This window comes from Mesoplodon mirus (genome assembly GCF_964341445.2).
Source record: "Mesoplodon mirus genome assembly, chromosome: X".
Lineage (NCBI taxonomy): Eukaryota > Metazoa > Chordata > Mammalia > Artiodactyla > Ziphiidae > Mesoplodon > Mesoplodon mirus.
In genome coordinates this window covers 22,326,062-22,342,138 of record NC_138981.1, presented here as the reverse complement: position 1 = coordinate 22,342,138, position 16,077 = coordinate 22,326,062, and the positions used below count along the sequence as shown (strand labels likewise).

Below are 16,077 nucleotides of genomic sequence, written 5' to 3'. Positions count from 1 at the left end.
AATTGTGAATACTTTTTTCCCATTTTTAGAACTTCATAAATTTAATTCTCCTTGTACAGTTTGGGGAGTGAGGTAAGACTCCTTTTGCTAACTTGTGAGAGAGAGGATTTTAAAAGTAGGATGGGGTCAGAACATGGAGGGCCTTAGGTTTATACTTTACCTGCCGGGTAATGGTCTATGTGGAAGAAAGTAGAATGAAGAGATGTAAGCAAGGAATATTTTCAAAGGGAGAACTTTAACAGGACTGAAGTAAACACTAAGGTTTTGATAATGTTGCTGTTACTGACAAGAACGAGTGTTGGTTATGAGGGAGCCAAATTTTTAAGGAGGGGAATAATAATATACTCACTTTAACATCTGTAAGCTTGATAGGATAAAAAGATACCTAAGTGTAAATATCAATGACAGCATCTAGCAATTTTTCCACTTGACAACCAACTCCAAATCTGGTAGGTGGGAAGTGGAACAACCCCAGTAGTTATACCTGTTGCATCAAAATATGAGTTTGGCTCTTGTGGTTGTAATTCAAGTCCATCTTCATCCATGGCCTTTAATTCTCATCAGTCACAGCTCCTAAATTAGGCAAAAAAGTAAACCAAGTATTACTTTTTTAAATATATGTATTAAAAAATGTCATCATACTATTTACATTTCTGAAACACCAAAAATTATGTGACAGATGAACATCTATCAAAAATGTGTCTATCTGAAATAAAAGGGAAAAGTTAAAATTAATTGCCAAAAACATAATGATACATGGGCATCTATATGACAAGGAAGGTGGATAAATCAAGTAAGTCAGCTTTGCCTCGACATTTTGAGATACTGCTTACATACATCATACATACATACGTACATACATACACACTGCAAACGTCTTGATGCATTCTGACACATGCATAAATCTGTGTAATCACTACTCTACCCAGATCAAGCTAGAGAACATTTCCAGCACCCCAGCACTCTGGCCTCCTCTCACTCTGTATACTCCTCACTCCCACAAGGGTAACCGGCTTCATTAAGGTTCAATTTATACTCTGTAGCTTATCGGGAGGAAATTCCTGCACAATTTTCATATTACTTCCCTGAATTTAACATAGTCTGCTATCTTTCAACCAATACATTAAACAACGGTTAAAGATCCAAAGTGCATAATTATAGTAAACACCCTTTGGGATTTCTGCCTAACTTACAATGACCTCTTAACTAATCCCCCAATCGGGCTTCCCTGGTGGCGCAGTGGTTAAGAATCTGCCTGCCAATGCAGGGGACACAGGTTCAAGTCCTGGTCTGGGAAGATCCCACATGCCGAGGAGCAACTAAGCCCATGTGCCACAACTACTGAGCCTGCGCTCTAGAGCCTGTGGGCCACAACTACTGGGGCCGCATGCCACAACTACTGAATCCCGTGCACCTAGAGCCTGTCCTCCGCAACAAGAGAAGCCACCGCAATGAGAAGTCCACGCACAGCAACGAAGAGTAGCCCCCACTTGCCACAACTAGAGAAAGCCTGTATGCAGCAACGAAGCTGCGGTGCAGCCAAAAATAAAAAAAAAATTTTTAAATAAATAAATAAGCCACCAAAAAAAAAAAAACCCCAAAAATCACAAAAAACTAATCCCCCAATCTAGAGAAGTAAATTCCTGCAGTGTATTTATACTCTCCTGGCCATAGTTGATTGGCACTAACTATAAAACGGTAAAAATAAGTTCATCTTTGAGCACAATAAAATCAAAGTCCTATCCCTGAGAATCGAAACCATGAGCAAAGGTCACTCAGTCAATCTTTGTCTCTCTGTCTCTGTCTCTGTCTCCCCTCTCCTCTCCTGGCAGCTGGAACATAGGAGGTGAGGAAGGCCATTTTCCCACTTCAGCTTAGACCAGTGAGATAAAGTTTACAAATAAATAATAAAAAGAGGGCTTCCCTGGTGGCGCAGTGGTTGAGAGTCCGCCTGCCGATGCAGGGGACACACGTTCATGCCCCGGTCCGGGAAGATCCCACATGCCGCGGAGCGGCTGGGCCCGTGAGCCATGGCCGCTGAGCCTGCGCATCCGGAGCCTGTGCTCCGCAACGGGAGAGGCCACAACAGTGAGAGGCCCGCGTACCGCAAAGAAAAAAAAAAAAATAATAATAATAATAAAGAGTCCAGTGAATGCCCTGAGAAATAGAGGAGAGGGAGCAGGGAAGGGAGGCTTACCAATAATAGCTTTTTAGCTCCTGGTTCTAGACCTTTCTGAGGTCCAGCTACAGTCTGTCTTGAGTTTTTCCAAGCCACCCCAATGACCTTAATGCTTCCTTTTCTACTTAAGCCAAAAACTTAAAACAAAAAAAACCAATCAAATAATATACTACTTAGTACTGATCACTGCTTCAAAAGAGCACACATCAGGGATTAGGGCTTACTCATGTTTCAAGTATTACATAAACCTCCTCCCTCACTGGTTTCCTTATCTCTACTTTCTCACTTTCTAATCCAACCTAAATGGTTCTATTAGATGCATCTTTCTTTTACTTTTATCATTTTTTGCTGATGATATAAGTGCCACATGCTGCTTACTAAAATTTCAAATAACAACAAGAATCATTTTTCCAAAGCATCAGGCAGGTGATATCAGGCCTCTGTTCAAAAAATGTTTAATGGCTCCCTGCTGCCTACAAATAAAGTTGAAACTCCTGCCACCTTCTAAGTTCTAGCTGCAAACGATCTTTCTCTCATTATCTTCCCTAACTCTCCTTCAAGCACCTCGCCCAACCACCATATGAACACACTTCAACCAAACAAAAATGCCCCATGTCCACATAAGACCCAAACTCTATATTTGGCTCAGGGTTTCTTCTACCCGGAACACCTTTCCCCTATCATCTCTGCTTGGATCTTCCCCCAAGTCCCCTTCCCCACACACACAAAAAGAAAAAGCTGAAAATAATCTCTCCCCCCCTCTGAATTTCTATAGCACTTTATCTTTTTTCCTTTTTCCCTGACTCTACTTGTTTGCTGTAAATTATGATTATTTGTCTTATTTTCAGATGCCAAACTTGCATTTATATACATATATATACTCCTTAATGAAATATCCATGAGAAACTCATTTAATTAATGTTAATAAACAGATTTTCAGCTTGTCAACTCTGAGACATATTCTATTCATTTTCAGGAAAGAGCATGTTTCACGTTATTTACTCAAAGTGCTTCAAACAAAAGGACCAAAAAACAAAAAAAATTTCAACTATAAAAAATGGAAAACGTACATGCTCTGAATAAGCTGTCACTGCTCTCTCCCCATCAAAATCACCTCTAGCCATATTTCTTTCTCCCCTTTTAAAAATGTAATTACAATATGATAAACATAAGCTAATTTTCTAAGCATAATGGCATAGTATACATGAAATCAAGCCAATTTAGAAGGCAATAAACGGGGTTCCTTAAGGTATTTAAGGCTCCTCTCCCCAATTTCCCTACATAAACCCAAACCCATCAACTCTAAGAATTCTCCACCTGCACAATAACTCCTTTTCTCAGCTTTTCTACTAGAGTTTGATGGATAATCCCCTCGATTTTGAAATTCTCTCCTACCTCAGTTTAAGTGACATCCTAGTCCTCTTCCCATCTTCCCAACTGCTGTTTACTCTGCTGCTCCTCTCCCACTACTGCAACCCTGCCCAGGGTGGGACACTCAGCCCTCTTCTCTTTTCTTTATTCCAGGGTTTCAACTAGCATTTGCACAAAGATGATTCCCCAAATCCACATACTCAGGGTAGTACCTAACACTTCCACCATCTTTTTTCTGGGGGGGGGGCACGTTGGGTCTTTATTGCTGTGTGCGGGCTTTCTCTAGTTGCAGCGAGTGGGGGCTACTCTTCGTTGTGGTGCGCGGGCTTCTCATTGCGGTGGCTTCTCTTGTTGTGGAGCACGGGCTCTAGGCGCCCAGGCTTCAATAGTTGCAGCACGTGGGCTCAGTAGCTGCTGCACGCGGGCCCTAGAGCACAGGGGCTTCAGTAGTTGCAGCGCCTGGGCTCAGGAGCTGTGGCACGTGGGCTCAGGAGCTGTGGCTTGAGGGCTGTAGAGCGCAGGCTCAACAGTTGTAGCACACGTGCTTAGTTGCTCTGTGGCATGTGGGATCTTCCCAGACCAGGGATCGAACCCATGTCCCCTGCAATGGCAGGCGGATTCTTAACCACTATATACAAACAGAGAAGTCCCATGCGGAACATTTTCATCAGGAGAAAACCTTGCTTTCTCCTGACATGACCACTAAGGCCTTTTCCTTCTTCCCTGCTTATATTCCGTCAGGTTGTCAGACTGTCCCTTCCTTCTCCACAACTTCCCAGGAATCTGTCCCTTTTTACTCCCACTGTCACCATTCACTCTCAGCTTCATATTTCCTGATCCCCAGGGAACAAAAATAGCGTCTCAACTGGCCTTTCGCTTTCTGCCACTCCCACAGCAAATGACCAGGAACCTACAAGTAAGGGCTGGTGCCAAATGCCAGGGCATTCCTGCAATCTGTGGGCAGACTAATCCTCGGAAGTACTGCTTTGATCATGGAACTCCCCTGCTCAGAAAGCTTTAGCAGTTCCCCAAAATTCAGGGTGCTCTGAAATACTAACCCAAGCTACCATAACACACTTATTTCTCAACATTTCACATCATACCCATTTCCTAACAGATACTCTGGCCCAAATGGAGGGTGTCCACTCACCTTATTTTGGCTCAGGTAAGCAATAGTTGTTCAACAAACAGTTTTGACTGGTTATTTTTCCTTCTATTTTGTCATTATAAAAACTCAAATCAGGAAAAAAACATGTTTTGAACTTCTAAGCAGAGATGACTATACTTCAACTTTGTAATCCCTGTGGGGTTAGAAGTAAATCTCTCTCACAACCAGAATGAAACCAATGTTCTTAGGATAGAACCTACTCAGGAAAGTTCTCAGGATTGTGATAAAGTAAGGGTGGGGAGCGCAAGCTGATGATGTAATGCAAAGTGCCCCTACCTTTGCTGCAAAAACCAAGCCCAGAGAAGAGCTGAATCTGAAGACAAATAAGCGGAACAGTTCAGAGAACCAAGAACCTAACGCTTTGGGCGAACACATACTAATGTTCAGTCTGATTATCAAATGCCCTCAAAATACTTCCGAGACGTCACTCTCACCTTAAGCTCCGTAAAATATTCCCTTCCCAGATGCAGGAGTCATGATCCTAAAAATGCTATGGAAGAAGTCACAACAGAAAAACGTACCATTTTAAGGGAAATATTGGTTTGAGAGAAACTCAGGAAATTCACAATTTTCTTCAATTCTTCAAAATAAAGCAATAAAAATACCATGCCAAGTTAATAGGCATAGCAGTGGCATTTTATCTGTCTTAAATCTGGGATAATGAATATAATTTCTTTTTTTTAAACATCTTTATTGGAGTATAATTGCTTTACGATGGTGTGTTAGTTTCTGCTTTATAACAAGGTGAATCAGTTATACATATAAATATGTTCCCATATCTCTTCCCTCTTGCGTCTCCCTCCCTCCCACCCTCCCTATCCCACCCCTCTAGGTGGTCACAAACCACCGAGCTGATAATATATCTTTCGATGCCTAGACACTTTCATGATCTCCCTCTTGGGGAAGGTGCTTATATTTTCACTTTGCTTTTTGTCATAAGCATACAAGAATCATTTGTCTGCTTTTGGTCTTCCCAAAACTCCATGCCTTTTAATTTTATGACTTGACTCTAGTTCCTCTCCTTAAGCCATGCTCAGAAAACCAAACTGTATCGTACAGATTAGATGAAATTGCTCAAGCTACAGTAAACAGAAACAAAAGCAGATCCACCTGTAACAGAATTTCTCTTAGAAGGAAATCGGAACTGGTGAAAATTTACACTTAAAGCCTAATTAATATCTTCCCTCTTAAGCTACGAATTTCTTTCCCAATTTTTTTCCCACATTGTTCAATGTGGGAAATGCAGCTATCATTTCTTCAGATATCTAATTTTCAAATCTGGAATGCTATTTCACTTCTCTTACCAATTCAGCCCTTAAATGTCTCACAGTCACCCACTCTTAAATTCATCATGTCCCCTTTATTTTCACTGCTACCACTCTAACAAGCTCTGGTGGTCTTACATCCAGAACCCAGTGGGAATCTTCCAATCAAAGGATTTGAGCCCTTCTTGAACTCAAGAAATTTTCTTCTGTTTCAATACTTGCTTCCATTTTCTCTGCTCATTCTTACTAGAATTTCCATTATAGGATGTAAGAACTCCTAAACCTAGCCTCCATATTGCTTTAACTTCTTCTCCTGTATTTTCTATCTTTGTCTTTCTATTACATTCTCAGAATCCCTAAACTCTTCCTTCTAAGCTAATTTGATCTTCACTCCATCTACTGAATTTTTACTTAAAAGATCATGCTTTAATTCCAAAATAAACTTAGTTTCTTTTTCACAGCAATCTTTTTTCAGTGGATACTGTATCTTCTCAAATATCTCTGAAGATTTTAAAGTTTATTCTGTACCCTATATTAACCTGTCTCCTCTGCTGTTTCATTATTCAGTTTGTTGAATTTGGTGCCTCTCTTTCAGACTGATGGTTTTCCTCAAAAGCACAGTTCTTACAGGTTGTCCATTCATATTTGTAGATGAGGGTCTAGAGTTACATTCTGATAGCTGGGCTGTATTTCCTCAGCCCAAGTGAGAATCCCTGTTTGCCTAGCAATGAACCTAAGCTCTGACCAAAGGAGTCCTGTCTAGAATGAGGTCAAGGGAGAGAAAGGAACCATGTAACTAGCCAGGCTTTCCTTTATGGTGGATGAGTAGCCCATCTTGCAGGTACTGGAGGTCCGATATCCCTCAGGATACTACAAGCTACCTAAAGCACTGCCCTTAACTTTCTCCCCCACAGTACCCACTTTGGAATTTCCTATGGATGAATTTGCAATTCAGAGAGCCAAATTTTTGGCATTAGCTCAGGAGGAAAACCACTAGAGACATCTATACTGATAAGTAAAAGGCTTGGCTTTCCATAACTTTAATAATCTGGCTGTGCCCATGGCTTGCTCTTTCTCCTAGGATGTCCCCACTTTTGACACTGGGGAAAACACAGAATGACTATTTGGGGATGGTCCTTCCAACGTTCCAAATAGGGCCACAGGTTCACTAAGTTCGCTAGGGCTTTGCCATTAATTGATTCCCAATTGCTTTATTCAACCAGAAATTCATCATATTCTGGTCTACAAGTGGCATACCTCTCAGGTTTTCTTTTTTCTCTGAATTTTTATACTTCTTCCTCAATGTGATTTCAAAAAGAAGTAAAAATAAATGTGTCTTCTCTAGTCTATCTTGAACTTGAAGTCATTATGAATTTGTATGTGTTAAAACAGCATGGAAATATGTAAAAGCAAAAAAACTATGATAGAAACTGAAAAAACATCAATAGTAGTGGAAAGTTACAACTCTTATCAACACCTGACAGATCAAACATTCAAAAAATAAGGAAAGATATATATAATTAATAATATTAAGCTAATAGCTTTAATTCAAATTCTACTCCCTAATACAATATTTTATTTTCAAAAAACCGTGCCCACCCTCTGTGCCAAGAAGAGGAAGAGAAAATGCTTCCTGTTGTAAATGTCAGAGCCCCGTCCTTCCTTGCCCTGTCCTACTTGGAACTTTTGTACACTTTGCTCAAAAATTCAATGCCAAGTTTTTGTTACAGATTAGTTTTTTCCATAAAGCCATTTGAGCCAATCAGTAATTTCAAGGTTTTGTTTATTTAAAGTCTAAGAGTTCGAACTTTCAAAATCTATTACAATTTGGTCCTAAAACTAACACAACATTGCAAATTAACTACACTTCAAATTTAAAAAAAAATTTTTTTAAAGAGCTTTTAAACAGGAAATAAAAAATTTGGACCTAAATTGACAAGCCTTCTTAAAGTTTTATTTTTCCAAAGCCCCTATTCATGTTCAGATTAGGAGTTGCCAAAATACCTATATGTCCATTGACAGATGAATAGATAAAGAAAATGTGATATATACATACAGTGGGATATTATTCAGCCTTAAAATTCCATCGTTTGTGACAAGATGGATGGAAGAGGACATTATGCTAAGTGAAATTAGCCAGATACAGGAGAAAAAAAAACATTCTGCATGATCTCACTTATATGTGGACTCTAAAACAGTCAAACTCAGAGAAGCAGAGAGTAGAATGGTGGCTCCCAGGGGTTAAAAAGGAAGAGAAGTTGGAGAGATAATGTTCAAAGGATACAGAGTTCTGGAGATCCTCTATATGGCATAGTGTCTACAGCTAACAATACTGTACTGTACACTTAAAATTTGCTAAAAGGGTACATCTTATGTTAAGTGTTCTTACTAAGATGGAGAAGGAGAGGGAGAAGGAGGGGAAGAGGAAGAATAGGAACGATGACAGGATGGGAGTAAACTTTGTGAGGTGATGAATATTTACGGCTTTGCTGGTGGTGATGACTTCTCAGGTGTATACTTATCCCCAAACTCATCAAATGTATACATTAAATGTGTAAAGCTTTTATATGTCAATCATACCTCAACAAAGTGCTTTAAAAATAAAAAATGTAAAGAAAATTTTTAAAGAGTTGCCAAAACACCCTCTGAAGTTAGTTGCATTGATGTGCTACAAACACTAAGCACTACACTTTTTAAATGCCTTTGTCTTTAAGACTGTAGCTTCATGTTAGGAAGTATATACCCTTTTTTTCTTTATATATACTTTTTTTTTTTAATTTTTGGTTGCATTGGGTCTTCGATGCTGCGCGTGGGCTTTCTCTAGTTGTGGCGAGTGGGGGCTACCCTTCGTTGCGGTGCACGGTCTTCTCATTGCAGTGGCTTCTCTTGTTGCAGAGCATGGGCTCTAGGCACGCGGGCTTCAGTAGTTGTGGCATGCAGGCTCAGTAGTTGTAGCTTGCAGGCTCTAGAGCGCAGGCTCAGTAGTTGTGGCGCACAGGCTTAGTTTCTCCGCGGCATGTGGGATCTTCCCGGACCAGGGCTTGACCCCGTATCCCCTGCACTGGCAGGTGGATTCTTAACCACTGCGCCACCAGGGAAGTCCCAGGAAGTGCATACACTTTCTACGTAGTTTTTGTTATGTAAAGTAGTACGGCCTCCTTCATGAAATATTGCTATTTAATATACTCAATAATTTATCCATGTTCATTACATAAAACTCTACTGTATATCATAATCTCTAACAAATCTCTTTGGATCACTCTTTTTGATTTTGAAGTTTTAAAAAAAGTTTAGTTTATCAGCTTTTGCTGACACTCTGAACAGAAATCCTACTCATATGATTTCCTCTAATAACCACCTTTAGGTGAGGTATACTGGAGTGGACTTTGTGAAACACTTGATGTGATCAAAGGATGGAGACTGTTTTGACATAATATGGAGATTAATTTAAACTACACAACACACAGAAGAGTTAAACTAAATAAAACAGTCAGGGAAAATCTTTAAAAGGTTAATTTCTGGGCTTCCCTGGTGGCGCAGTGGTTAGGAATCCACTTAGCAGTGCAGGGGACATGGGTTCGAGCCCTGGTACGGGAAGATCCCACATGCTGTGGAGCAACTAAGCCCGTGCACCACAACTACTGAGCCTGCGCTCTAGAGCCCATGAGCCAAAAGTACTGAAGCCCGCACGCCTAGAGCCTATGCTCCGCAACAAGAAGACACCGCAATGAGAAGCCCCGCTCGCCACAACTAGAGAAAGCTCGCCACAACTAGAGAAAACCTGCACACAGCAACAAAGGCCCAACGCAGCCCAAAATAAATAAATTTATTTTAAAAAAAATTAAAAAGGTTAACTTCTGTCAAATGCAGTACATGATGAAGAATTGTTGGTATTATCAGAAACTTTTTTTTTTTTTTGCGGTACGCGGGCCTCTCACTGCTGTGGCCTCTCCCATTGCAGAGCACAGGCTCCGGACGCGCAGGCCGTGGCATGTGGGATCTTCCCGGACTGGGGCACGAACCCGTGTCCCCTGCATCAGCAGGCGGACTCTCAACCACTGCGCCACCAGGAAAGCCCCTGTCAGAAACTTTTTAAAATCTTTTTCTTGCACCTGTCATCCTTCCCAAAATCAGGCATTTACTTCATCTCTGAACTGGTCATTCCCACAGTTGTTAATTTAGTTAAGTGCTTTTCAGGGGACTTCCCTGGCGGTCCAGTGTTTAAGACTCTGCGCTTCCACTGCAGGGGGGCACAGGTTCGATCCCTGGTCAGGGAACCAAGATCCCGCATGCTGTGCAGTGCAGCCAAAAAAAGTGCTTTTCTTATCGAACTCCTCCTTAATGAGCAACATGTCTCCTTGTACTGAAAAATCTTTCTGATAATGCATTGGAATTTCGGGGGGGTTTTTCCCCTAAACTAAAGCAGTCTCACTTTCATGTTACTTTATTCAAGTTAATGGCAGCTTTCCTTAGTTTTCTAATAACCAGTTGTAAAAAACATGTACTGCAGCTTTACAGTTTTTTAAACTATTTTAAATCTTTTTAAACTCTGAAACTTCTCAAAATTACTGTTTGGCCAGTTGACCAACACAGTAACTTCTTTTTTTTAACATCTTTATGGGAGTATAATTGCTTTACAATGTTGTGTTAGTTTCTGCTGTATAAAAGTGAATCAGCTATATGTATACATATATCCCCATATCCCCTCCCCCTCTTGCATCTCCCTCCCACCCTCCTTATCCAACCCCTCCAACCCCTCTAAGTGCTCACACAACACTGAGCTGATCTCCCTGTGCCATGCAGCTGTTTCCAGCTACCTAGCTATTTTACATTTGGTGATGTATATATGTCAGTGCCACTCTCTCACTTTGTCCCAGCTTACCCTTCCCCCTCCCCGTGTCCTCAAGTCCATTCTCTACGTCTGCGTCTTTATTCCTGTCCTGCTCCTAGGTTCGTCAGAATCTTTTTTTTTTTAGATTCCATATATATGCACCAAAATAGTAACCTAATACCCTACTCTTTCCCTCACCTACGTGAACACACATGCTTCCTATTATTGCTCTTCCTAAATACATCACTTTGGGTCTGTTAGGCTCTGTAAACTCAACGCTGACACTAACAATGTTCTCTGTACTAGCAAGAATATAATATCAGGCCTTTCAACAACTGTAACAAAATTTTTAAATTGACATTTGCAAAGTTATGGAGCATTTTTATATTGATCCTCTGCTAATACAATTAGCAGTATGTTTTGTACCTATAACTTAATAAATCCTTTAATCATAAAACAAACAAAAAAAGAACAGGCTGGACAACGAAAGGGCTGGTTTGCAATACACCTGCAGACCTGCTTCTTTTTTTCTTTCTCTGTTTGCTCATCATTTTTTTTCCAGTTTTACTGAGATATAACTGACATTCCATATTCTATAAGTGTAAGATGTATAACATAATGATTTAACTTACATACACCATGAAATGATTACCATAATAGGTTTAGTGAATATCCATCATCTCATATAGATACAATATTAAAGAAGCAGAAAAAAAAATTCTTCTCCTTGTAATGAGAACTCTCAAGATTTACTCTTAACAACTTTCATATATAACATAGAGCAGTGCTAATTACCTTCATCATACTGCACATTACATCTCTAGTATTTACTTATAACAGGAAGTTTGTACCTTTTGACTACCTTCATCTAATCCCCCCTCCCCTCCCCACCTGTTTCTTACATGACCAACAATGGGCATGCTCCACTGAGTAACAGCTCCAGGTAGAGTATCAGCAGCATTAATTCCATGATCACTCTCTGGGGCAAAGCTAGGGAATCAGCTAATTTACATTGCACTCCCCACCCCCCCCAACAAAATCCATGCCTGCTTTTTTCAGGGATTTGGGTAGATAGGAAACTACTACTAGATAATAATCTAAAAGAGAGGAGGAAACTGGGGGAAGCACAAACATACATAATTTGAAATAAAGAAAAAAACACATAGATACAGGAAAAGTAAAAAACTTGTAAGAAAACAGTCTATAATTCTATGCTAGCACACTGAAGAGAAATGTTAATTTACAAGCATTAACTCAATAAGAGATAGAGAACCCAATCACCATAAAATGGGGGGGGGGAGAAAGATGTCTGTTACCCTTTCAAAAAGCTCTAGGCTTTTCCCAAAGCTAGCTGAACACAGGAGGAAAGCCATCTCAATTCTTTTTATAAAACTAATTTACCATTTTTCGAAAACACAATGATCCAAAACCTATGGGAGGCAGCAAAAGCAGTTCTAAGAGGGAAGTTTAGAGCAATAAAAGCCTACCTCAAGAAACTAGAAAAATCTCAAATAAACAATCTAACCTTACACCTAAAGGAACTAGAGAAAGAAGAACAAACAAAACCCAAAGTTAGTAGAAGGAAAGAAACCATAAAGATCAGAACAGAAATAAGTGAAATAGAAACAAAGAAAACAATAGCAAAGATCAATAAAACTAAAAGTTTATTCTTTGAGAAGATAAACAATATTGATAAACCTTTAGCCAGACTCATCAAGAAAAAGAGGGAGAGGACTCAAATCAATAAAATTAGAAATGAAAAAGGAGAAGTTACAACAGACACTGCAGAAATACAAAGCATCCAAAGAGACTACTACAAGCAACTCTATGCCAATAAAATGGACAACCTGGAAGAAATGGACAAATTCTTAGAAAGGTATAACCTTCCAAGACTGAACCAGGAAGAAACAGAAAATATGAACAAAACAATCACAAGTAATGAAATTGAAACTGTGATTAAAAATCTTCCAACAAACAAAAGTCCAGGACCAGATGGCTTCACAGGTGAATTCTATCAAACATTTAGAGAAGAGCTAACACCCATCCTTCTCAAACTCTTCCAAAAAACTGCAAAGGAAGGAACACTCCCAAACTCATTCTACGAGGCCACCATCACCCTGATATCAAAACCAGACAAAGATACTACAAAAAAAGAAAATTACAGACCAATATCACTCATGAATATAGATGCAAAAATCCTCAACAAAATAATAGCAAACAGAATCCAACAACACATTAGAAGGATCATACACCATGATCAAGTGGGATTTATCCCAGGGATGCAAGGATTCTTCAATATACGCAAATCAATCAATGTGATATACCATATTAACAAATTGAAAAGGAAAAACCATATGATCATCTCAACAGATGCAGAAAAAGCTTCTGACAAAATTCAACACCCATTTATGACAAAAACTCTCCAGTAAACGGGCATAGAGGGAACTTACCTCAACATAATAAAGGCCATATATGACAAACCCACAACAAACATCATTCTCAATGGTGAAAAACTGAAAGCATTTCCTCTAAGATCAGGAAGAAGACAAGGATGTCCACTCTCGCCACTATTATTCAACATATTTTTGCAAGTCCTAGCCACGGCAATCAGAGAAGAAAAAGAAATAAAAGGAATACAAATTGGGAAAGAAAAAGTAAAACTGTCAGTGTTTGCAGATGACATGATACTATACATAGAGAATCCTAAAGATGCTACCAGAAAACTACTAGAGCTAATCAATGAATTTGGTAAAGTTGCAGGATACAAAATTAATGCACAGAAATCTTGCAATCCTACACACTAACAAAAAAAGACCAGAAAGAGCAATTAAGGAAACAATCCCATTCACCATTGCAACAAAAAGAATAAAATACCTAGGAATAAACTTACCTAGGTAGACAAAAGACCTGTATGCAGAAAACTATAAGACACTCATGAATGAATTTAAAGATGATACAAACAGATGGAGAGATATACCATGTTCTTGGATTGGAAGAATCAATCTTGTGAAAATGACTATACTACCCAAATCAATCTACAGATTCAATGTAATCCCTATCAAATTACCAATGGCATTTTTTTTACAGAACTAGAACCAAAAATCTTTAAATCTGTATGGAGACACAAAAGACCCCAAATAGCCAAAGCAGTCTTGAGGGAAAAAAAACGGAGCTGGAGGAGTCAGACGCGTTCATGACTTCAGACTATACCACAAAGCTACAGTAATCAAGACAATATTGTACTGGCACAAAAACAGAAATATAGATCAATGGAACAGGATAGAAAGCCCAGAGATAAACCCACACACCTATGGTCAACTAATCTATGACAAAGGAGGCAAGGATATACAATGGAGAAAAGGCAGTCTGTTCAATAAGTGGCGCTGGGAAAACTGGACAGCTACGTGTAAAAGAATGAAATTAGAACACTCCCTAACACCATACACAAAAACTCCAAATGGATTAGAGACCTCAATGTAAGACCGGACACTGTAAAACTCTTAGAGGAAAACACAGGAAGAACACTCTTTGACATAAATCACCGCAAGATCTTTTTTGATCCACCTCCTAGAGTAATGGAAATAAAAATAAACAAATGGGACCTAATGAAACTTAAAAGCTTCTGCAAAGCAAAGGAAACTACGAACAAGACAAAAAGACACCCTTCAGAATGGGAGAAAATATATGCAAATGAATCAACGGACAAAGGATTAATCTCCAAAATATATAAACAGCTCATGCAGCTCAATATTAAAAAAACAAACAACCTAATCCAAAAATGGGCAGAAGACCTAAGTAGACATTTCTCCAAAGAAGACATACAGATGGCCAAGAAGCACATGAAAAGCTGCTCAACATCACTAATTATTAGAGAAATGCAAATCAAAATTACAATGAGGTATCACCTCACATCAAGTAGAATGGGCATCATCAGAAAATCTACAAACAACAAATGCTGGAGAGGGTGTGGAGAAAAGGGAACCCTCTTGCACTGTTGGTGGGAATGTAAACTGATACAGCCACTACGGAGAACAGTATTGAGGTTCCTTAAAAAACTAGAAATAGAATTACCATACGACTCAGCAATCCCACTACTGGGCATATACCCAGAGAAAACCATAATTCAAAAAGACACATGCACCCCAATGTTCACCGCAGCACTATTTACAATAGCCAGGTCATGCAAGCAACCTAAATGCCCATCGACAGACAAATGGATAAAGATGTGGTACATATATACAATGGAAAATTACCCAGCCATAAAAAGAAACGAAATTGGGTCATTTGTAGAAATGTGGATGGATCTAGAGACTGTCACACAGAGTGAAGTCAGAAAGAGAAAAACAAATGTCGTATATTAATGCATATATGTGGAACCTAGAAAAATGGTACAGATGAACTGGTTTGCAGGGCAGAAATAGAGACAGATGTAGAGAACAAACGTATGGACACTAAGGGGGGAAAGTGGCAGGGTGGTGGTGGTAGTGGTGGGATGAATTGGGAGATTGAGATTGACATATATACACTAATATGTATAAAACAGATAAGTAATAAAAACGTGCTGTAGAAAAACAAAATAAAATAAAATTCAAAACTTAAAATAAAAAAAATAATTTACCGTTTTTTAAAAAACCTAACAAAAATAATGTAACCAAACTACAAACATGGTTATTTATGAATCCCAAGTCAAGTTTTTGCAAATATGATCCATCATATAATATATATAGACGCACACGTGCACGCGCATACACACACAGATACCTTGACAAAGTATGGTTATTCTAGAATTCAAGGATGGAACCAAATAATGGCCCGAATTAACAGGTCAAAAAAGGAAAATCCTGATGTGCCTCAATAGATGCTGAAAAGTTGAGATTCAACATCTATTTTTTTACTTAAACTAGTCAAATTGGAAGAGAAAGACATTTTTTTTAAGTTAGAAAAAATACAATAAAAAGGAATGAAATCTTAGTACATGCTATCACGTAGATGACCCTTGAAAACCTTATGCTAAGAAGCCAGATGCAAAAAGCCACATATTACAGGATTCCATTAATATGGAACATGAAGAATAGGCAAATCCATACAGACAGAAAGTAGACTGTCAGGGGCTGGGGGTGGGGGGTGATTGCTAATTGGGTACAGGGTTTCCTTCTGGGGGGATAAAAATGTTCTAAAATTACTGGTGATGGTAGCACAACTCTGAATCTACCAAAAAAAAACCCACTGAATTGTACACTTTTGAAGGGTGAATTTTGTAACA

General features: G+C 39.1%; 1 protein-coding gene across 4 annotated transcripts in view; it reads right to left on the bottom strand.

The window, feature by feature from the left end:
* Positions 1-16,077, bottom strand: part of ZFX (zinc finger protein X-linked) — a 57,406-nt gene that overhangs the window by 29,612 nt on the left and 11,717 nt on the right. For all 4 annotated transcript variants that reach the window (XM_082610414.1, XM_082610410.1, XM_082610411.1 and 1 more), the window contains exon 2: positions 485-573. In XM_082610414.1, the coding sequence (XP_082466540.1) occupies positions 485-545 (61 nt within the window). In that variant the 5' untranslated portion in view covers positions 546-573. The remainder of the gene's footprint in view (positions 1-484; positions 574-16,077) is intronic.